Source organism: Pezoporus wallicus, unplaced genomic scaffold, assembly GCF_028554395.1.
Source record: "Pezoporus wallicus isolate ANWC-B61680 ecotype Strahan unplaced genomic scaffold, APGP_CSIRO_Pwel_v1 contig_749, whole genome shotgun sequence".
Classification (NCBI taxonomy): domain Eukaryota; kingdom Metazoa; phylum Chordata; class Aves; order Psittaciformes; family Psittacidae; genus Pezoporus; species Pezoporus wallicus.
Genome location: NW_026641327.1, coordinates 562,800 through 587,185, shown reverse-complemented (window position 1 = coordinate 587,185; position 24,386 = coordinate 562,800). Strand labels below are relative to the sequence as shown.

Sequence of the window (24,386 nt, the reverse complement as noted above, 5' to 3'; positions counted from 1 at the left end):
TAAATAAAAACCAGCATTTTTAAAATCCAACAGCAATGAAAAATATTACAGGAGAAACCCCTGTGAATTCAACACTAATTCTACAAGTTAACTGGAGTGAAAGAGTGGGAAAGTAAATTTTATAAGGAAGTTGCATTTGTTCCACAGATGTTGGTGAAATCAGAAGATAACGCTGAAAGACTGCAAAGCAATAACTTTCTAAAATTCCAAATTAAAAAATGAGAATTTCAATGGAATTGGAAAAAATATACTACTGAGATTATGTTTTTAGACCCACTATTGAGTACAACTACCCATAATATTAATGAAACCTCCTTAATGATTCAGTGTGCTAAAGCTAAATGGAGGGGAAAAAGCATTTGGAATTCTTCCTTTGGACATACTGATTGAACACAGTTTAGTCAGAGAATATATCAAAGAGATGCCATCTCAAAAATCTCCCTTGATGCAGAATCATGGATTGTAAAATCAGAAGAGACCATTATAGTCACCTATACTCACCTACACTGAGCTTCAGAATACCACAGAGCACAGAACTACCCTAGATTAAAATATTTTTAAAATAATTCATGAACCAAATGCAGCTAAAGTACCTAAGATTTCACCAGAGTGAATGTAGCTTAAATTATTTATGAATTTACTTCTTTACATTTACAACAAACAAGGAAGTTTATCCACTCCCTTAAAGTATCCTAAAAAGGATTAAAATTGCAGTAACAATTACAAGCAAAGAGAATACCTGTATTTTGCCAACATACATTATAAAATAATCACAGATTTAACAATTTATTGCCAACTAACCTATGCAAACAAAACAAAGCATCCAAATTATTCATCTGTTATATTTTCACCCATTCATTAATGTTAAAGATAATTTTCTCTTCCTTTCTCCTTTTTTTGTTTCTGTTTTTCTTAACCCTTCATCCTTATTTTATTGCACAAAGAAAGAGAAGTAAATAATTGAAAAAGCACTTAGGAAGAAAGAATGCTTCATTAGATAAAGAATAAGAAGTGCAACTTCTCTTTTTGTCTGAAGTGGCTGAATTAAGTACCTGAAATACAGCATTAAAGCAATTCCACAAGATGTCAGAGTATGTAATTGGTAGTGTTTGCAGCCAAGACCTTAAAATAGGCTTCCAATCTAAGACCGAAGAACTCATGAAGACCATCCCATTACGAGAAACTGTTGCAGGAGAGGCATTGTCAATGCTGTGAGGTTCAAAAATAATTTTGCAATTGGGGGACATTGGAATTCGATCTCCATTGGCCAAAGTAAGGGTCTTATTATCATCCAGAACAGAGTTCAGATTTTCGATCCATATTGCATCAACAGGTCCATCCAAAACTATCCAGATATGCTCACCCTAAAATAAGGAGACACACACATGCAACTTTACATATATACCATTAAGTGACCAAAAATGCACATTTATTTAATCTCATGGAACACACTGATGGATATAACTAATGAGTCATAATTTTACGCTCATTAGCTCAATTTTTATAATTTGCTCAGTGATTTAATCCTTCCTTTGTTATCCTGTGCAACATCAAAAAGGATATCAAGGAATAGTGACAACAATAATTTGCACTGTTCTAAGCTTAAATCTGTCCTTTTCTTTTACACAAGTACATTAATCAGCCCCGAATCAGGGTGAAAGAAAATATATCCCATTAAATACAGTCACAAACACACATTTATTCCTTGTGGGATGTTACCTAGGTATTTCATGTAAGGCTTCACATCTTCCTAGTGAGGACAGAATGAAACTTCAGGAGATTTGAGTGTTATTATGATTCTATGAAACATCATCTGCTGGTTTGATAAGAGAACTGGGAAATGCCTATACGATTTCTTAACAAAGCCTCTTACATTCTGATATAATGGTTATATTCTGATATAATGAAATAGAGATATAGTGACATATAGTGTCAATGACATGAAACCAGACAGGATAAAATCATCTTTCCTCTCCTTATGTCAAAACATGAACATTTCTTGCTTTTGTGTTCAAATGGTAGGACTACCTGCTTACAGAACAGACCAAAGCCCTTAAAATATTTTCCAATTCTGGAACCTGAAGTGCTTGGGAAGCCTTGTGCTCTCTAGTACATACACATAATTCTGATTGAATTCTAGTCAAACATAAACTACAACTAACAATTATTTTCCCATTTGATTTTTATAATGGAAGATCTTTCACATAGATGACAGGTAATGAGACCTTATAGAAACAATATTAAATGTCCTTATTAACTATCATGATACAGTATCCATTACCTTCTTTGCTTTTAAAGTTTTTCTCCATAATGTAGAGAAAATACCATCTGTCCAGTCATTTGTAGCAACATCAAGAGTACCAAACATCTGGGAAGCTGTGATTGCCTTTGGATTCATTCTCATCTCTTTATGAGGTGCACCACAATCTGTCATTGCTTTCATCAAAATATTAATGCATTTTGTCTTTCCTGCACCAGTTGGACCTAGAGTCATCATTCCTTAAAACAATATGAACATAGTTTAAAATTAAATGTCAAAATGTCATGCTACCATTTAATGGTTCATTGCATCAATGGTCTTTATTTTTATCAAAAGCCAATACAAAAAAAAATAAATGCTTCTCACTCCATTTAATGTTGACTGGAATGGAATTTAAAAATATTATTAAAAGGCCTTTATGACATCTGCTCTATTATGACAGTCAAGCCTATGTGGCTTTGTATCCTCCCTCAGGCAGTTCTCTTCCTTTTTCTAATGGGAAAATACAACTGCCTTTTTATATTTGCATGCAAAGACATTGACATGACTAGTGGCAAACAAAACCAGTAATTTCTAAATGTATTTAATGATAATGAGTAGTTCGCAATATAAGGATATAAAAAAATTGAGTGTATTTTTCTGAAACAAAAAAAAATACTAACTTGCATCCATCCATGCTGACATTTTAATACATCTTTCTTAAAAAAAAAACAGTTAACAGCAACCACGCTTTTAATTTCATCATTGTACACACATACTGCCTAAGGAAAAGAAGCCATGTCTTCAACAATAATTTGAGCCTACAGTTGATCCTTTTTAGCTGTATTTTCTAAATTACCTACTCAAGAGGCCAAGAGTCTGAACAAAAGCAGATGGGACATTCAAACAGACTTCCAAAGTCATCTAAGGGAGCTAGGTAACTCATATTAACCATAAGGTGGACTGGACAGCATAATACTTATTTGGCTTTGAAAACCTCTTAAACAAAGGTATGGACAATCACAAATACAAGTTACAAACCTAATCCAGAATAATGCAGACTGCTTGACATTTTCTCTAAAACTAAAGGGAGCTGACTGTTCCCAAAAACATTTGAGCACCCAGACAGTTACTTAATCATGCAATATGTTATGTCTGGGGAGATCTAATCCAAGCTCCTCATTGTAATGGATTGCTGATTTCAACGGCAGTTAGACAAAAACTGCTATGCAAAAGAGATTTCAGGATGCATGCACTGAATCTCCATGCATATGTGTGTGTCTGCGTGCATGAGCACTTCATTTGCACATATTGCCTCTATTTCAACCAAGAGAAGTCATGCAGATTTTTCCTGATTACTTGAAATCCCGTGGTAGCCTCTCCAATGGTCCATGAGTAGGACAAACGCAAGTCAGGAAAACAGAATATTTTTCCCTCCACGCAATAACTTGTGTCATAAAAAGGCCCTGAGCATCCAAGTATTAGACCAATTGGAGCTGCATAACCCCTGGGAATAGGAGAGAAGAGACATCTAAGCAGAATGGTATAGCACATCCTGAAAATTTTGGGAGAACAGTAGTCTGTGTGTCTTACAGACCAAATGGCTTCTTCTAAAAAAAGGCACATTAAATCATGACTAAATCATTAAAACTTTCATTGTTTCTATACAAATATAGGTGTTATGAATTGACATGGAACACTGAACACAGCAATCTGGATGTAAATTAAGTCAGCATATCATTAATCAGTTCTTTGGTTTATCAAAATGAATTAAGTATTTGAGGCTTTAAGGCCTCAGACTGTGCAAGGCAAATGAGTATTTCCTTTTATTTGTCCATTAGTTTAAGCTTACTATTCTCTTATTATGACACGAAAAGGGAGAATAAAAAGGATGTCATCTTCATAAATCTTTTCTCCTCTAGTTACATTTACTTTATATATTCTCCTTCATATACTGAAAAAAATCCTTAGTTGTTAGAGGTTAGGGGGGGAGGAACATTTCAAAGTAGTGGGGTTTTTTTCCACTCAGCTATGAAATGTAAATCTGGGCTTACTACTGTCTTTGGCACCCTTCCTAGGATAGAATAAACTTTACTCATTAGGCTTTTGAGTACTGTAAATTTTGTTTTCCTAGGGGACCTCTACAGGCCATTTTGTCCAAACCACCCATGGTCCAGCAAGAGTTTGGCTTATTTCTCCTCAGTGTAAGTGGTCAGAATTGAATACAAAGAACAACATTTGGAATTATACTGCATGCTTGGTAGGATCTATCAAAGTAAAGGTTTGAGAGATTATTTTTTTTGTAATCTCAGCATCATAATCTCACAGTAAATTTAAACATGAGCTTCACGACTGAACTATGTCTGAGGGGAACTATTGTTTTCTGAACACTGCACAAAATTGACTGTTTCTGAATTTTACTGTATACTCTACCTTTTAACTTGTTCCATAGAAATTTCAGTCACTGAAGGCCACACTCATATTTCCCGTAAAAATGCAATACAATAAAGCTAAAATCTCACTATGTGTGCATTGCACACACACAAAAAGGCATAACAGTTTCCTAGCAAAATATCCACCTAGGCCTTAAAAAAGACATCTGTTCTATTTTAAAATACATTTTTTTTGTTAAAATATTCTGCATTCTGTAGGAGATAATATAAAAAACTGTTGTTTGTATGCAGTCTCAAACCCTCATCTAGCATGCTAACCATGTCGGACTCGTTGAGTTTCATACAGCTGAATGAGTTTAAGTATCCATGGTGGATGATGAATAAGACCAGCTTTCTCTGCCTGTTTCTGGATGGCTGACTGTAGTTCAGGATACCCAGCTTTATCCAGAGTAATTCCAGGGAACAAGTCATTAATAAGACTCATAAATAAGGGCTCATCTTCATCTACCTGTCAAGGATAAAGTAGGGGGAAATACATTATTTATCCACTGAAATAATTATTACAGTTGTAAACAATCTTCAAGAATATGCCACTAAAATATTGCAGTAGAAAACCTAACCCTTTTCCAAAGCACATATTATAATTATGAATCAGTTTTATTAAGTGAATTTCTTACAATGCAATCACAAGTAGTAATTTCTAAATTAAATACTTCAATCTTACAAAAATATTAACATAGGAGTTTTCTTCAATATATATACACACACATTTCTTCATTTGGTATGTAAGCCAGCAAGATTTACTCAAATTATATTTTGCCTTGGAATTTTTATGATTTTTTTTTCCTTCCATAAATCACTGAAGCATGCTTATAGGTTTGAACATATGTACCGATGTGCTGAATAGATTAACATCAGAAAAAGCGTAATTGGTTTCATCACAAAACTGGCTCCCAAGGTAAATACATAGAGTCTAGATGTGCTATAACCTTTCAATTGCAGCAATAAAAAGGAAGATGAATACTTTAAATAGTAATAACAAAAGAGATTAGACTATACAAGTGGGTGTTAGCTGCTTCCAATTACTTCACTCATTTCAATTCTTATGATATTCTGAAAAGGCAACAGACTCCCAAGAAATGTATGAATTAAAATTCTGGATTGAGAAGGATCTTTAATAACATTATTAAAACTTGATACAATGTATTTTTCCTTTCTCTCCTTAGGGCATAAAGAAGAAAAAAACAAGAGCCAATTAGAGGGCCAGGTTAGGTCCCCTGGGATCTGATGGTATTTCCGATGATTCTTTTCAGCTAAGGCTTCTGATAAGACAAATAGTGCTTACACTGTAAGTGCATTCTGTTTCTCCACTCACTGACAGATCATATTAATAACTGCAAAATAACATAACCAACTGATGAAGAAAAAGAACTTTTCAAAGTGTACAATAACTACATTTTAAAATGCAAATACTCTTTTGGGGAAATTGCCAGTGTTACAGTACCAGTTTGGAGAGGTTCATGTCCCGCAGAACTCTCATCACTACAGTCTTCTCTGGCTCTTTGGGATTAGACCTTTTCACTGCTCCAAGTGTTCTTAAAACAGACAGAATATTTCTAAGCCCAAAGTCATAGTGAACCTTGAAATAATGCATAAACACAATTGGTACCACAAAGATTAAACACTTTAAAGTCAAGAGAGGGCTGAAAACTAAATTTATTAATTAAATTAATATATCATTGAACTTTTAAATATGATGAATTTCATAGCTGTTCATCTTTTCAACTAGATTTACAGTTCTGTTGCTATCACATCCTGAAGATATTTTTCAGTGTTGTGTGTTCATGCCTGCCAAGTGTTCCTTTCGGTGGTAAGCTTCACTTTTACAAGTCATCTGTAACAGAACTCTATCTTCTATAGTTTTCCTAAATTTGCCAGATGCACAAACAGCATTTTCCAGATGTACAAACAGCAAACCACACATCTTCAGACTACCCTGTGTTTTCCTCTCGCACAAGGACTCTAAGTATCTTGACAGATGGTACTGGGATTCATGACTTAAAGCGCCAATTTCTTGGTGATATTAAAAAAACATACTGAAATTATTCAGATATTATTTGTTTTATGTGAGCCTATCCTGTACTTAACAACTTTCTGTTCTGTGGATGGTTTCATGACAACTTGGTTTGGAACAGAAGAATTTACTCCAATATCTGTGTGCATCTTAGAGGTGTATCTAACCAACTTTGGACTTAGGCAAGTAAGGGCTGGAATATCTTCCCTTTCCCTACAGGCACAGCTGCATATTTGCAGAGCCATACAGACGTATCCAATTAATGTTAGCACTTTTGCCAAATATAAAATTCTGTCTTAGTTACAGTAGATTTGAAAACATATGCAAATGTTCTGTAATGTTTCCTCTTCAACTGTTGGTGCAATTCCTAGCCAACAGGGTAAAGGTTTTAAATTCTAGTCTCCACTACTGCCACCTGCTCAAAAAACTAAGTGGTGAAGATAGACATGGAAGGAGACAATAAAGGTATTAATATATTTGGAGAATGTCTGCTATCTCTGATTGATCAGAAATGTTGTTGAAACCAAGGGCATAGACTCCTTTTTTACACTCCTTGTTGTGCATTGAGCTTGGCCAGCTTCCAGATGCACAGCCACCCACTCACTGACTCCCCCTGCTCAACAGAACAAAGGGAGACAAGAAGATGACAAGAAAGCTTGCGGGGCGATATAAAGACAGAGACATCACTTACCAATTACCATCACAGGCAAAACAGACCTGACTTGGGCAAAATCAATTTAATTTATGACCAATTAGAATATATTTGAATAGTAAAAAACAAAGACAAAAGTAACACACTTTTCCCCCAGCTCCACCCTTGTCTCCCTTCCTCCTTCCCATTTCCTAGGCTAACAAATTGGAACAATACATTGAGTACAATTCAGAATTTTCAGCAAGAAACAACTTATTGATTAGGTTTGCAGATGATACCAAGCTGCTGAACTAGACCACAACTGGAGTTCAAAATTACCAAGAGAAATTAAAAAAAATATTTAGGTATGGCACAATTAAATAAAGGAAAGCATAAAATATTATACAAATGGAAATAACCAACTGCACAAATAAAGTAGAGTAACAACTCTTATTCATTTAGTTGAGAAACAGGTCAGGTGCATAAAGTTTTGCAGAAAAATATCTGACATTGGAATATAGCCCCAAGCTCCCCAGTGACATATCTACAATTATAATGGGCAATAAAAATAGAAGTGTTCCTTTTAGGACAGTTGAAAAGATATATTCATTGCAGTTGGCACTTCAGTACTGTGTCCAAAAGTCATATTCCACATTTGAAGATGAAGCCTGCTGATGAGAATTTAGAAACAAAATTACAGTTATCAATTGACTAGAAAACATGCTGTTTTAGGAAGAAGTAAACCAAAATCTGCCATAGTAGGAAGAGCAAATATGTAGGATGAGTTATGATAAAAGTATTTGACATGCAAAAAATACCTGCAAAAAGGAAGACAGAAGGATTAGAAATGAAAGAAAGGAAAAGAAATAATTTACTTGACTACAGCAAGGGATAATCAAGTTAACTTTTAGAGAAAACTTGGTGACCATAAGGAAAATGAAATTTTGGAACCGATTGCCTGGGAAACTGCAGGCTATCTGTCAATGGAAAATATAATGGGGAGTCAGAAACATTTATGGCAAATTATTTACCTAAGAATTACTTTTCCTTCAGAAATATAAATGGATGACCCCTCAAGGCTCTATCCAGACTCATTTTCTATTACTCAATCAAGGTGACAAGTTGTTACGAGTTGAAGAAGTCAGATACAAATATTCATTCAGGTAGTGTCAGGAAATCTCATTTGCAGATGGACACATTAAGATAAAAATATTAACAACGTTATGTGAAGTTTGGAAGGAAAATTATATGTTGATGATGAAGTCCAATATCATTCAGTAAATGATACATCCTGGTGAAATATCCAGAATCATAGAATAGTTAGGGTTGGAAAGGACCTTAAAATCATCAAGTTCCAATCCCCCTGCCATGGGCAGGGACACTTCACACTAAACCATATCACCCAAGGCCTCGTCCAACATGTTCTTGAACACTGCCAGGGATGGAGCATTCACAACCTCCTTGGGCAACCTATTCCAGTGCCTCACCACCCTAACAGGAAAGAATTTCCTCCTTATAGCCAATCTAAACTTCCCCTGTTTAAGTTTTAGCCCATTACCCCTTGTCTTATCACTACAGTCCCTAATGAAGAGTCCCTCTCCAGCATCCCTATAGGCCCCCTTCAGATACTGGAAGGCTGCTATGAGGTCTCCAAGCAGCCTTCTCTTCTCCAGGCTGAACAGCCCCAACTTTCTCTTCTCCATGCTAGATAACCATTACTGACATACTGGAATAAGTCCAGCAAACAGTGATCAAGTGAAAGAAAAGAGACAATGGTCAAAATTTGCAACATGGGAATTTGCAACAGTCTGCATAAGGAAATGAATGAGAGTGGTCAAACACAGAAAGGGTTCCCAGAGTGACTAATATCTTTGAGATATTCAAAACTCAACAAGTGTCTTAGCAACCTGCTCTAAATTGCCCCATATTGAGCTAGAAGTTGTACGCAGTGATCTCTGGAGGTCCCTTTCAATTTACGAGTCTGTGATTCTACAGAAGTGATGATTTAATTAAATTTTAAGAAATATTGTCATACCCTTTGTAAAATTAAATATAAACTGAAATGACTTTTAAAGACAGGCTTCCTGGTGCATTCCAGCTGACCTACATGACGGGTGGTTCAAAGTGACCAACACTTACTTTTTCTTAGTAAGTCTGCTATTTTTACAGCTACTTTACAACTCAGGAATATCACAGAACACCCAGAATTTACTGGTAAATGGGGATTATGAGCTATTTCTTTGCTACATGTTTTAATAGCAGGAATATGATTGCACTTGGACAAAATGGACTGCAGTGCTGTAGCAGATGCTCTTGTAAGGAAGAATTAAAAGTCTGCAAATAATCTCAATAGTAGAAGCATAGTTTGCTGTTGTAGGCAAAATTAAAAAAGGGGTATCAGTGGTTTTCTCCGTATGAAAGCACTTCAAACAGATGATCCTCAAAAAAGGGATTATGGCCTCATTTGCTTTCAAGCTTTTGTAGGTTTTCCCTTTTAGTTTCTATGGGTTTTCGTAATCTGGGTGAGGCTTTGTGAAAGGAGGCAGTAGGCAACTTTGGCTAGAAGTCATGTGACAAAGGCAAATAATTCAGCCTTGGAGGCACTGTTAGAATAACTGTTGTGGACACCTTGGGCTTCCTAAATTTGCTAAGGACTCTTCCTTGACTTTTATACATATTTCTTTTTCTGAAGGAGATGACAGTCACTCGAGATGCCTTTGGCTACTTGTGAGTCAGAGCTGCTCTTTCTACAGAGCCTGCATTTGTGTGTGTAAAACGTCTGAAGCACTCTATGCAATCCTTCTGGCAAATTCTTCTTAGATTTTGTGGGAAGTAAGTTCAACTGGTGAATCCTTTCTGTTGTTACTTTCTTCTGTTAATATATATCACATTTGCTGAAATCAGTGTTCGGCTATTTCCCATTACATTGATGCTTTATGTGACCCTGCTCTTTCTAGACAACTGCCCAGATACCCAGCAGTACTTACTTGAATTTAAAATTTACAATTACAAATTTAAATAAATAAATTCCACTGGGAAAGACAGATCAATATCCCTTTAAGAAAGCCTGTCTGTACTATATAGTTCTAGTTTTCTGGCTAGACAAAAGCAATTTGTGTCTCACTGTACTTTCAGAAATAGAAAAACTCTCTAGCTCATGGGACTCCCATACCTAATCAGATGAACTCATTAGATCTCACTCTACATATTACCGCGTTTCATCAGATGTATTCCCCAAATTACAATAAACTTCACCAAGAGCTTTGACAAGTCTTTCAAAATATTCCATTACTAGTGCAACTAACTATGAATGATGGGGGAGGGAGACGAAAACTCACATTAAAGTGAGGAAGTGGTGGACTCAACTGAAAAGCAAAAGATTCAGCCTGAGATGGACAAAAGAGACCTCAAGAGTGATGTATTTCATATGTGGAAATTGGCACATCTCAAGTATATGCATACAGATAAGGAAGGGCCAAGAAAACAGCATTACTGCAGAAGAGCTCACATATTTCTTGGGTAACCAGCACAAGCAGGGGGCAATTTGAAGTGCCTGATCACTAATGCATGCAGTGGGAACTAAAGATTTAAAATCAGAGCTCTGTGTGCAGTTACAGGGCTACAGTCTAACTAGCATGAAAGAAACGTGGTGAGATAGCTTACAAGACTGGATTGATGCAACAGATGGATACAGGTTCTTTAGGAAGGAGTGAAAGAGTGTGGTAATACTTTGCCTTAGGATGGCTGATAAACCGGTTGAGAGTATTTGGGTTAGGATTAGAGGGCAAATCAACATTGTGGCAGATGCGTGCTACAAACTTCCTGATGAGGAAGAAGCTGATGAATCTTTCTTCCAATAGATGGAGCCTTATCTTTGTAAGTCCTGGTCCTCACTATGGAACTCTAGTTATAAGAGCATAAAATTCAAATACATATATATATGATGTATCTGGGTGAGATGTGACACATGTAGACCACTTGTTCATTAATTTCCATTAATTAATATCAAGGAACTCCCTTGCTAGCATCATCAGAGATGAGGCAAATGACTGACCTGAGACAAGTTGATTGAGCTACGTGCCTTCACAACAAAGCATTTGACTAATTGGTACAGGGGTTATCCAGATGAGAATTTCAGATAGTTCCACAGAGTCCTCCAGGCAGTTTCTGCAATCCCTAGGCCAAATGATAAGCACCACTTAGATGCTTCAATATGCTGATTAACATGCTGAGTGGAGAATATTGCTGTCTCAGAGACTCCGGGGCAGTTTCTGCTGCACAAATGACCAGACTACACAGAGAAACTCTTGGTGCAGATGCAGCAATGTTCATGTACAAAATATTGTACAGTGTTAAAACAGTTAAAAGAAGTTTTGTTTGGGGGTGTATGTTACTTTTAAGTACTCTGTCCAGAAGTAAACCAGTTCCAACATCCATGATAACACAAAACAAGCAAATCACTCTTGCAGAAGCAGATGGCTGAATTTCTCATGTCTGCTTAAATGTCTCTTCCACAGTGAAGTTAAAAATCATACCCAGGACAAAAATTACTATACAAACTGAGGCAATGAGAAAATTCTATCCTACTGAGGCCAAGCATAAGGAATAAAAGAGATCCATATTCAATACTCCAGAGACAAGCTACGTTGCTAATTGTTGAACTGTGCATACACAAATTTTCCTAAAAAATGTCCACAAATTCAATTTAAGAGATTGTTATTGGAAAATGATCCTGTGACAGATACAGCCTATAAGCCTGGTAACTATAAAACACAGGCAGATGACAGGACTGACAGAGTAGTTTGAAGAACAACAAATGGACTAACACCAGTGCTGCTAAATCAATATAGGGTGATTCATATTGCCTACAAACTAAGTTGAAGTCTAATGGAGACACCCTGTGCAATATTACAGGGAAGCCAATAGCAAATATGACCCTTCAGAAGCCAGTCTACAACATAAAGCTGGTGAGTAAAACTCTCCCAGAAAAATAAATCTAAGAAAAATTAACTGGACTCCAGTTAGGTTATATATATATTGCGAGTGAGATTGCAGAGGTATGGAGAAGGGAAGAGAAAATCCAAATCTATACTTTTGTGTCTCAATTCTGAAGTAATGAGGGAAATACGATGCACCATTATCCTATTCTAGTGTAGTCCAAGATTTCTACATGGAAGTCTACATAATCACTAATACATTACGTAGTATAGAACTGAAATGATGTGATGGAAAATGTAGCCAATATGCCCACGTTTGTTAGGACCCAACCAAAGCAAGACATTTGAACTGCAACTTATTTACCGTTCATATGATTTCTCTTTGAGACTGTCGTGGTTTAAACCCAGTCAGGTAACTTGTTCACTCACTCCCAGTGAGTGGGGCCGAGCTGACAACAATCAAGGTCCGTGTCCGTCTCCCCCCCCCCCTGCACCGGGGCTCTCCCCTTCCCCACTCCCGGAGGAATGGGGAGGAGGATCGAGAGAGTGCAACTCCTACGGGTTGAGACAAGAACAGTCCAGCAACAAATCACCACCGCTACTATCAGCTAAAACAATGATAAGGGAAAATAACAAGGGAAGAGAATATGATACCACCGGCCAAGAAAACGAGTTCCACCCGGAAGCTCCTGTCCTTCCGGGTAACTCCCAGTTACCCCCCACCCCGGGCATGACGTGCTGTGGTATGGAATACCTCCCCGGCTAGCCCGGGTCAGGCGCCCCGTCTCTGCTTTCTCACAGCTTCCCCTCCTCCCTGGCAGAGCATGAGCCTCACAGAGTCCTTGGTCAGGGTAAACATCACTTAGCAACAACCGACAACATTGGCTTCACCAACACTGTTCTCAAACCAGAAGTCAAAACACAGCACTGCACCAGTTAACACAAAGGAAAAAACATGACTGCTACTGCTGAACCCAGGACATTATCCACCCCTTATTCCATACCATTCACGTCGTGCTCAGATCCCACATTTTCAATACACCATCGCTCTCCCACATATATACATCCATATACATACAGACCAAGAGGAAAAAATCATTTTCTTAGTGCATGGACCAATCCCTATAATGCTGCCGAGTACATTCGGTCCATGATGTTCCAAGTTCATTCTCTGTTGGGATGATGGCTGGAGGGAAGTCAGGGCCAGTCGCTGGTGACCTGGAGACATCTAGTTGATGGGCTATAAAAGCATTACACAGCAGGCAACAGCATACAATTGAGTTCACTGGCTGTTTTCCCCTAAAATCAAATCCCCTTGAGGTATACATCGGACTTCCCCATCTTCCCACATTACCCACCAAGTATATCCAGGTCCCTGAGCAAAAGCAATCCCACGAGTGGGTTTGCCTTTACCTGAAGCAGGAATAACCCAGACTGTCTTCCCCAGCAAATTCTTCATATGCACCACGGGAACTTTGTCCCCCTCTACAATATGTAAAAGTTCTGACTGGGCTGGGCCAGCCCTGTTGGCAGATCCTCTGGTGTTGACCAACCAGGTGGCCTTTGGTAAATGTGTATCCCAATGCTTGAAAGTTCCCCCACCCATCGCTCTCAGTGTAGTTTTTAACAGCCCATTGTACCGTTCGATTTTCCCAGAGGCTGGTGCATGGTAGGGGATGTGATATACCCACTCAATGCCATGCTCTTTGGCCCAAATATCTATAAGGTTATTCCGGAAATGAGTCCCATTGTCTGACTCAATTCTCTCTGGGGTGCCGTGTCGCCACAAAATCTGTTTCTCAAGGCCCAGGATGGTGTTCCGGGCAGTGGCATGGGGCACAGCGTATGTTTCCAGCCACCCGGTGGTTGCTTCCACCATGGTAAGCACATGGCGCTTGCCTTGGCGGGTTGGTGGCAGTGTGATATAGTCAATCTGCCAGGCCTCCCCATATTTATACTTCAACCATCGTCCTCCATACCAAAGAGGCTTTAACCGCTTGGCTTGTTTAATTGCAGCACATGTTTCACACTCATGAATAACCTGGGCAATAGTGTCCATTGTTAAGTCCACCCCTCGGTCACGGGCCCATCTATATGTTGCATCTCTGCCCTGATGGCCTGAAGTGTCATGGGCCCACTGGGCCAAAAATAATTCACCTTTATGTTGCCAATCTAAGTCCATCTGAGCCACTTCAATCTTAGCCGCTTTATCCACTTGTTGGTTGTTCTGGTGTTCCTCAGTGGCCCGACTCTTGGGTACATGGGCATCTACATGACGTACCTTCACCACCAGGTTCTGCACCCTGGCAGCAATATCTTTCCACAGTGCAGCAGCCCAGATGGGTTTACCTCTGCGTTGCCAGTTGCTCTGCTTCCATTGCTTCAACCACCCCCACAGGGCATTTGCCACCATCCATGAGTCAGTATAGAGATAAAGTACTGGCCACTTTTCTCGTTCAGCAATGTCCAGGGCCAGCTGGATGGCTTTCACCTCGGCAAATTGACTCGATTCACCCTCTCCTTCAGCAGTTTCTGCAACTTGTCGTCCAGGACTCCATACAGCTGCCTTCCATCTCCAATGCTTTCCCACAATACGGCAAGAGCCATCAGTAAACAAGGCATACTGCTTTTCACTTTCTGACAGTTTATTATATGGTGGGGCCTCTTCAGCACGCACCACCTCCTCCTCTGGTGACATTCCGAAATCTTTGCCCTCTGGCCAGTCCATGATGACTTCTAGAATGCCTGGACGACTGGGATTTCCTATTCGAGTTCGTTGTGTAATTAGTGCAGCCCATTTACTCCATGTAGCATCAGTTGCATGATGTGTAGAGGAGACCCTGCCTTTGAACATCCAGCCCAGCATGGGCAGCCGGGGTGCCAGGAGGAGCTGTGCTTCAGTGCCAATCACTTCCGAAGCAGCTCGAACCCCTTCATAGGCTGCCAGTATCTCTTTCTCAGTTGGGGTATAGCTGGCCTCAGATCCTTTGTATCCCCGACTCCAAAAGCCGAGGGGTCGACCTCGAGTCTCCCCTGGAGCTTTCTGCCAGAGGCTCCAGGTAGGACCGTTCTCCCCAGCTGCAGTGTACAGCACATTTTTTACATCTGGCCCGGTCCGGACTGGTCCAAGGGCTACTGCATGAACTATCTCACGTTTAATTTGCTCAAAGGCTTGTTGCTGCTCAGGGCCCCATTTAAAATCATTCTTCTTCCGGGTCACATGATAGAGAGGGCTTACAATCGAACTGTAATTTGGGATGTGCATTCTCCAGAACCCCACTGCACCCAAGAAAGCTTGCGTTTCTTTCTTATTAGTTGGTGGAGACATTGCTGTTATCTTGTTGATCACATCTGTGGGGATCTGTCTACGTCCATCTTGCCATTTTATTCCCAAAAATTGAATCTCCTGTGCAGGTCCCTTGACCTTACTCCGTTTTATGGCAAAACCGGCTTTCAGCAGGATTTGGATTATTTTCCTCCCTTTCTCAAAGACTTCTTCCGCTGTATCGCCCCACACAATAATGTCATCAATGTATTGCAGGTGTTCTGGAGCTTGCCCCTGTTCCAGTGCAGTCTGGATCAGTCCACGGCAAATGGTAGGGCTGTGTTTCCACCACTGGGGCAGTCGGTTCCAAGTGAACTGGACACCCCTCCAAGTAAAAGCAAACTGTGGCCTGCACTCTGCTGCCAAAGGAATGGAGAAAAATGCATTGGCAATATCAATCGTGGCATACCACTTGGCTGCCTTTGACTCTAGTTCATACTGAAGTTCTAGCATGTCCGGTACGGCAGCACTCAATGGTGGTGTGACTTCATTCAGGCCACGATAGTCTACTGTTAGTCTCCATTCTCCATTAGACTTTCGCACTGGCCATATGGGGCTATTGAATGGTGAGCGGGTCCTGCTGATCACCCCCTGACTCTCCAGTCTACAGATCAGCTGATGGATGGGAATCAGGGAGTCTCGGTTGGTGCGATATTGCCGTCGGTGCACTGTTGTGGTCGCGATTGGCACTTGTTGTTCTTCAACTTTCAGCAACCCCACAGCAGAGGGATCTTCTGAGAGACCAGGCAAGGTGGACAGCTGCTCAATTTCCTCAGTCTCCAAAGCAGCAATACCAAAAGCCCACCGGTACCCTTTTGGGTCTTTGAAGTACCCTCTCTTGAGGTAGTCTATGCCGAGGATGCATGGAGCCTCTGGACCAGTCACAATAGGGTGCTTTTGCCACTCCCTCCCAGTCAGGCTGATTTCAGCCTCCAGCACAGTCAACTCTTGGGATCCTCCTGTTACTCCAGAAATATAGATGGGTTCCACCCCTTGACAGCTTGATGGCATCAGGGTACACTGTGCACCGGTATCTACTAGAGCCTTATACTTCTGTGGGACTGATGTGCCAGGCCATCTGATCCACACAGTCCAGTAAATCCGATTGTCCCCTACCTCCACCTGGCTGGAGGCAGGGCCCCTCTAATGGTCGTCACAGCATTGGACACTTAAGTCGTGTTGAAAGGGATTATTCTTCGTTATCACAGGAGCTGGAGTAAAATCAGCTCTTCCACTCCATCTGGGAAACTGCTCACCAGAGACTGAAGCCGTAGCTCTCATGGGACGATCAGTCTTGGCCCTTGCTCCCCTCTTCAGTTCACTCACCCGTTCCTCCAAAGCTGAAGTAGGTTTTCCATCCCACTTTGTCATGTCTTCTCCGTGATCCAGCAGGTAAAACCATAGGGTACCCCGTGGCGTATACCTTCTGTATCTCCTCTCTTGAATAATAGGACGTCTTTTGTTAATAGCTGAGATGTGTGTTGGTACACGTGAGGAGCTGGATAAATCAGATACATCGTCCCTCAATTTGTCGAGGTCCTGGGACAGTTTTTTCACAGCTGAGATGATGGAAGGAGTGAGATTGTCTTCGAACTCTCGGAGTTTATGAACCATTTCATCCACTGTTAGTGGTACTATGTCATTCCAGGTCACTGTTGCCAATGAATGGGCATATGATGACGGTGCATTCCGTGTAAGTTTTCGCCACATGGGTCGTGTACATTCAACTTCATCTGGATCTATAGGTGTATCCCCGTTATTCGGCTTGATGTGATAGATCATCTCTACGATGGCCTATTCCCTCAGAGACTGGATGCCTTTGTCTATAGTAGTCCACTTGGCCGAACGACTCGTAACATCGTCCTTGTAGGGAAACCTTTCTTTCACAGCTGCCAAGAGCCTCCTCCAAAGGCTGAGGGACTTTTTCTCTCTTGCAATTGCTTTGTCAATTCCCCCTTCTCTAGCAAGTGATCCCAGCTGCTTGGCTTCTGTACCTTCTAGTTCGTGACCATCGGCCCCATTGTCCCAGCATCGGAGTAACCAGGTGATGATGTGCTCCCCTGGTTGACGGGTAAAATCTTTTCGCATATTCCGCAGCTCGGTTGAGGTCCGAGGTCGAGAAGTTACCTCTTCTTCTTCTTCTTCGTCATGTGATGATGACTCCTGATCAGATTCTGGACCGGGTGGTGAATTCATTGGTTCTTCATCTCGCTTCACCCTTTTTGCCTCCTTTTTGCTTGTTCTCTTGCGTACAGGGGCAACTGATATTGGTACGAATTGGTCCTCTGGTTTGGCTGCAGTGATTATCACTGTGGTTTGAGTAGCGACTGTACTTGTTGCTGGGGGTGGTGTAGCTACCGTGCTTGGAGCTGGGGTAACCGCGCTGTCTGTTGCAGTTGAAGTTTGAGCAGCTGCTGTACTTGCCACTGGGGTAGCTGCGCAGTTCATTGCGGCCAAAGTTTGAGTAGCGACTGTCGCTTTGCCCTCAAATCCGCCGATATTCTTTTCCTTTTGAAGGTGCTGGATAGCGTTGAACAAGGCCCTGTAAGCATAGGCCAAGCCCCAGCACGTTGCCGTGATTTGTCCATCTCTGGTATGGCCAGAATGACCACACACCTCATTTAAGTGTTTTACTAATTCTTCTGGATTTTGCAGTTGTTCGGTAGTGAAATTCCAAAATACTGGAGGGGCCCACTGACCTAGATACTTGCCCATACTATCCCACACACCCTGCCACTCATGGCTGTCCAGCCTCTGGGAAAATCTCTCGGTCCTCCTACATCGTCGTTTGACCCCAGACAAGACCCAAACCTGAATCTGCTTAACTCTTGAAATCAGTAGTGGGCAAAACACACTCTGTATGCGTGTTAGCATGGTGATTCCCATCACCATCAGCAAACAAGTCTCAACAGCATTAAAAGGCCATTCAAAAAATTCAAAACTCTCAAATGTAAATGGTCTGGGGGGAAGACTAGGAGGGTAAAAGGATGTCTCCTTCACAGGTTGAGCACCTGAGAAGGAGAAAAAAGATGTGTAATTGCTAAGCACCTCCATCATATACCTCCCAAAGTATAAAGGTGGTGACCACACTGGGAACATAAACCAGATCAGTTTCATGATCAATGATTCTATTGTATTACAAGTCATTACCATAAAGTACAATGGGATAAAAACCTTAGCCCAAGCCCCACACTTGAAAAACACTAATACAGCCAATACCGGATGGACGTAAGATATGGTATACTGAAACTGTGAGATCAAGAGGAAAAACCTTGAGAGCCAATAAATCAGCATTGTGACGAGTGACTATCAATCCAGTCAGATCTGTTCTTATCTCAACCCCTCGTGCCCCACGTTGGGCGCCAAAAAAGAACTGTCATGGTTTAAACCCAGTCAGGTAACTTGTTCACTCACTCCCAGTGAGTGGGGCCGAGCTGACAACAATCAAGGTCCGTGTCCGTCTCCCCCCCCCCCTGCACCGGGGCTCTCCCCTTCCCCACTCCCGGAGGAATGGGGAGGAGGATCGAGAGAGTGCAACTCCTACGGGTTGAGACAAGAACAGTCCAGCAACAAATCACCACCGCTACTATCAGCTAAAACAATGATAAGGGAAAATAACAAGGGAAGAGAATATGATACCACCGGCCAAGAAAACGAGTTCCACCCGGAAGCTCCTGTCCTTCCGGGTAACTCCCAGTTACCCCCACCCCGGGCATGACGTGCTGTGGCATGGAATACCTCCTTGGCTAGCCCGGGTCAGGCGCCCCGTCTCTGCTTTCTCACAGCTTCCCCTCCTCCCTGGCAGAGCATGAGCCTCACAGAGTCCTTGGTCAGGGTAAACATCACTTAGCAACAACCGACAACATTGGCTTCACCAACACTGTTCTCAAACCAGAAGTCAAAACACAGCACTGCACCAGTTAACACAAAGGAAAAAACATGACTGCTACTGCTGAACCCAGGACAGTCTGACTGCTACTGCTGAACCCCTCTAGTGGACAGTCAGCACAGGGCATTCAAAAGGCAACAAATAGGCCTTAAGATCTGTTCTTAAGATCAGCTTTACCCTTTGTTTCTCCTTAAATACCGTATACCAAACAGAACAGCACTTTTCTGGTAGTGCTCAGCCAGGCAGTGCCAGCTGGGCACTCTTCAGTTATTTACAGTTCTTACACTGCCTCTCCAATAGATCTAGTCTTTGTAAGTGAGGAGACTGAACTACAAAGTTCAGCAGAGCAATATATACCATTCCTCATAACTTCTCCAATAACTGCACTCTGTTCAAGAATCACAAATCAGATTTCCTTTACTACACAAATTAGCATGAAAAATAAAAGCAACATGATGATTTCAGACTGTTTCTAGAACTTGAAACTGAAAACCCTAAAAAATGGATAGGTTCACAAGTGTAAAAATAATTATATGTTCTATGAAAGTATATTCTCTACATACCCATCGAGTGACAGCTTACAGTTGGACAAATATTTATTTTACCTGTTTAGATAACTGCTCTTCACAGAGTTTGTAGAGTGTATAGAATTTTCGACTAAGGACTTGGTTGTCTCGGAAACCAGCACTTGCCAGCTTGACTCGCATAATAATGCTACGGTCAGGCACCATCATAGCAACTGTGCGAAACTGGATCTTCAAATTTTCTGGGAGCTCCTGTCGTCCTGCATAGCCAGGGTTCTGAAAAACAAAAAATATACAATAAAATTTTATATAATGAAAGCAGGATAAGGTTTATCCTTCCTGATAATAATTTGGCAAACATAGGAGCACATGCCAGGTTACGAAGGGTAACTTGAGCATGTCTCAATTACACATCACTACACAGTTGCCTGAAAACAGCAGTTTATGAAGTATGTGGTATTACACGTTATTTGGAGGTGCCCAAAACACACATAGAGAGATAGCCACTTACAGATCTTGTTGGAGATGTTTTAAATTATTAGTTCTTCATGTCTTGATGGTGTTCCAGTGCTGGAGGTTACTGTCCTTTGTGAGCATTCCCAGACCATTTCAGTGTAAAGTCAGCCAAGCAATGCAAGCTATTACTGAATATAATTTAAACTAACAGATCTGACCTTTCACTGAAGATGTGTAAGTCATTCATGAGACTACTGCACCGCTCAGTTGCGACAACAGCAATCATTGGCTACACAGTGATAACTTCTTGCATTCTTCCAGATGTTTCCAAACTGTCTTCACACTGCCCTTTGTATGCCACTGATCTGTCCTCTTTTTCAAATTGACATTTTTTCAAATTCACATCATTAACACCTTTTCAAAGGTAGGAATGCTTAAAATAAAGACAAATGTTTCCATTTTGAGTTGTGCGTATGTAGTCTACAGCTAATGAGGGGCAGATACAAAGATGCTTTTAAGGTATTCTTACACTTTCCTGCTGCTTTGTCTCCTGCACTTGCTAGAAGCAGTCCACAGGCACCAAAGATAAATCTTCAGGAGGCCAGGGAACCAGAGAGTGAGTGGTTTCCTTCATGCTGTCATATAGACAGATTGCGGTCAAAAGTTCTTCACAGGTGGTGAAATACTGACCAGACCGACTATGGTAGTCCTTGAAATGTTCAATTACTTCTGTTTTATTTTGGCAAACTTTGAGTAACAATTGAGAGGGTTAGTCTCAATCTGTCAAATATTCAACTAAAAAAGGCCTTAGAACATGTAGTTAATGATAATTGCATACCTCAAGTCCTGAATTCCAATTAAAAATGTGGGCAAGATGAAATATCATCATTATCATTTGACCAAATTATTGTTCAAATTGCATTCACTATTTTCTAACAGACAGTTTTAACTATTTCAACAGGGAAATTTCAATAGGAAACGAAATAGGAAAGATTTTTCACAATGGTGCCATTTACACATATTCACACACATACCATAGTCAGAAATATACCAAATTCTCTGTCCATGTCCACAACATCGCCATCAGTGAAGACGAACTGAGGTTTCTTATTTTTCTTACACTGAAGTACAATATATATCTGCTGAGCAGCTACTGATAAAACTGGCAGTTCAATGCGGTTGAATTCATCAAAGCAACCCCATGCACCTGACTGAGCTAAACCTAAAAAAGCAAAACCAAAAAATATATATATTTTGTTAATATATAAGATGAAACATGAATAATTTATATATAAAAGGTAGCATGTTCTATACAACTTAATGCAACATGAGAAGAACAGAGAGTATGAATACAGAGCAAAGTAAGAAGTAAAAACTCAGAATAAATTGGGCTGTGTGTTAATGACACCCAGAACAAGAATTACCCCTTGGAAGAAAGATAAACAACCATAAAACAAAAAGTGTTCAGTAACACTCTCTATAGTGCCTAGTAGCATAAGTATGCATATAGCATGGAAACTCATCTATGCAGGGTGTGAAATTGTCAAAGATGAGCTTGAGAGACACTTACCTAAATGAAAGCACAGAATCAAATGAAAAGTCACTACATTTGTGACAGAAGCGTTGTAACAATTTATAACAATTAATTCATAGGTCAAAAATTGTTGGAGAATAGCATCCTGCTCTTCAAGAGAGAGGAACCCAATGTCACACTTAAAACTGTTATTTGGAACAGAATACAGAGTTCTAGACAGACATTAGTATCCATAAATATCATGTCTTTTGGGAGAGTCAAGTACTCCTCCTTCTGTATCATGTTAGCAGAATTGAAATAGGAGAGTGTACAGCAGCAGCATTCCAGAGCAGTAGTGGAAAAGCTATGTGCTCCTCTGCTGTTCCATGGTCATTTCACGAGAGACAAAGGCTAGTAAGTCCCTGCAGGAGCTTCATGGATACATCTGCTCCCTTCCCAAAACCCACACTAGACCAGTATTTCCCACAGCCTGGGTCAAGCAAGGACCTGCATCGGTATTTTAACTGGTGCTATAAAAAAATTTTCAGGAATGTTTAACTCAATCCACTGGACTAGTAGAGCTCAGTTTGGCATAAGCTATTTGAAGGCAGTGCTAAATGCAGAGAAAAAGCATGTCCAGGAAAAGGCATAGGTGTGTTTGTAATATTGAACAACTTATGTCCAGAGCTGCCTTGAATCCCCATATCATATATGGCAATGCCTATAGTAGTAGTAAAATAAATCAAGGTTTTTTTTGTGTGTAATGTTAATTCTTTAAGATACTTAAGCTAATGGAAGAAAAAGTGCTCAAAAATCAGTAATAATACTATTAATACATACTTTTCCACTTTGTTTTGTTTCCTCTTTCATGTTTTCTCTTCTTTCGTCTCTCTCTGGCCTGCTCTGCTCATAATATCCTTCTTCCCTTCTCTCTGCTGTTCTTTGTCTGATCTTCTCTTGCTCTTTGAGACATTCTTCTAGGAACTATCATCTTACTCTAAATCCCCTTGAAGTCCCTTTTATGTTTCTCCTCTACCCTCTTCCTCTCTGTCCTTTCTTCTACTGTGACCAACTATGATAGCCAAATCAATACCTGTCAGTTTTTGCAGATAGCACAAAAAGAAAAAACTATAAAAATGATTCTTACATTCATTTATTTACATCCATCAACCACTTCTTTTAATACTGTTGCACTGATTGGTCTTTTTTACCCATGTAATTTGGGAAGGACTCTTCAACAAAATTAGTGGAGTCCCACTAGATCAAAACCAGTCATAGCACAGCCAAAAATGGCTCCTTTAGATTGGATACAGCCATGGCAATACTGCAGATCTCCCGTGAAATTCAGCTCATTTCCATATGTAATCTTTTTCCTAAACAGCTGCTAGCTAATTTCTGTGATACTACAAGGAAAAGAATACTCCAAAAGAAAATAATTCGAAAAGAATAAAAATTCACATGGACTTCATTACAAAATCTAAAAAGCAAATGGAATATATACAAATACCACAACACCATAATGAAGCAAAGACTAAAGTAATTCTACAGATAGATACCAAATTTAAAATATGAAAACCTCATTCCTACTGTCTTGAAAAACAAATTAAGAATGTTCCTTGACTTCACTGGTGTGGAAGCAAGTCCTTTAACTAAGGAATATCATGGCCCTGGATGTAGCAGCAGGCCTTAATTGCCCGCTCCAGTCTTACCTGGGACTTCTACCCATACCCTCTGTCCTCCAGTCCAGAAGCTCCATTTCATCTCAGGCAGACCTTACCTATGATGTATGTAAGGCTGGGCACAGTTCTATCTCCTGTTATTCTGACTTGCTGATTGCACTTCCTGGAGGACCCCAGAACTATCTGTAGTCTTACCTTCATCCCTGACTCCCGCTGTTCTGACCGAGATCCCTGGATGGACCCTGGCCTCAGCTTATTATTTTACCTTGACTGATGGTCACTGACCAAGCTGTCAGCAGCCTACCCTGCTCAGGCACTGTGGGACTGTGCCCTGGCTAGTGAAGTCCTTGCCCTTGCCTGTGTGGTGGTCATCCTGGGCTCAAACAGAAAAAAAAACAAAAACAAACATCAACACCTACTCTTTGGGATGCAACAAGGAAAAACCCTAAAGATGGATATTCTTTAACTAAGAATTTTTTTTCCATATAATACTGTCTCTTACACTTACTATCTGTATATTAAAGGGTTTGGGAATGATGTTCTCTATAGAATGGTGAGGTTCAATTCTAGCCCAACATTTTTTCTTTGGGGAAAAATAAAATTAATTAATCATTTGTTCTGCAATGCCACCTGCTGCATGGAGTTAGGAAACCGGGCTCTCAGGCAAGGCCAATGTCCCACAGCTTTGAATAAATTCAGTTCTTGCTAATTATTTCATTCATTTAA

At 40.3% G+C, this 24,386-nt stretch overlaps 1 protein-coding gene across 2 annotated transcripts in view; it reads right to left on the bottom strand.

The window, feature by feature from the left end:
• Window positions 1-24,386, bottom strand: part of LOC130606589 (dynein axonemal heavy chain 5-like) — a 459,050-nt gene that overhangs the window by 384,983 nt on the left and 49,681 nt on the right. For both annotated transcript variants that reach the window (XR_008974019.1, XM_057423090.1), the window contains 6 exons: window positions 21,503-21,690; window positions 20,094-20,288; window positions 6,137-6,271; window positions 4,951-5,140; window positions 2,282-2,499; window positions 1,053-1,364 (listed from right to left, as the gene is read on the bottom strand). Coding sequence is in view for 1 of the 2 variants with exons in the window: in XM_057423090.1 (XP_057279073.1) it covers window positions 1,053-1,364; window positions 2,282-2,499; window positions 4,951-5,140; window positions 6,137-6,271; window positions 20,094-20,288; window positions 21,503-21,690 (1,238 nt within the window). In the remaining variant the exon portion in view is untranslated. The remainder of the gene's footprint in view (window positions 1-1,052; window positions 1,365-2,281; window positions 2,500-4,950; window positions 5,141-6,136; window positions 6,272-20,093; window positions 20,289-21,502; window positions 21,691-24,386) is intronic.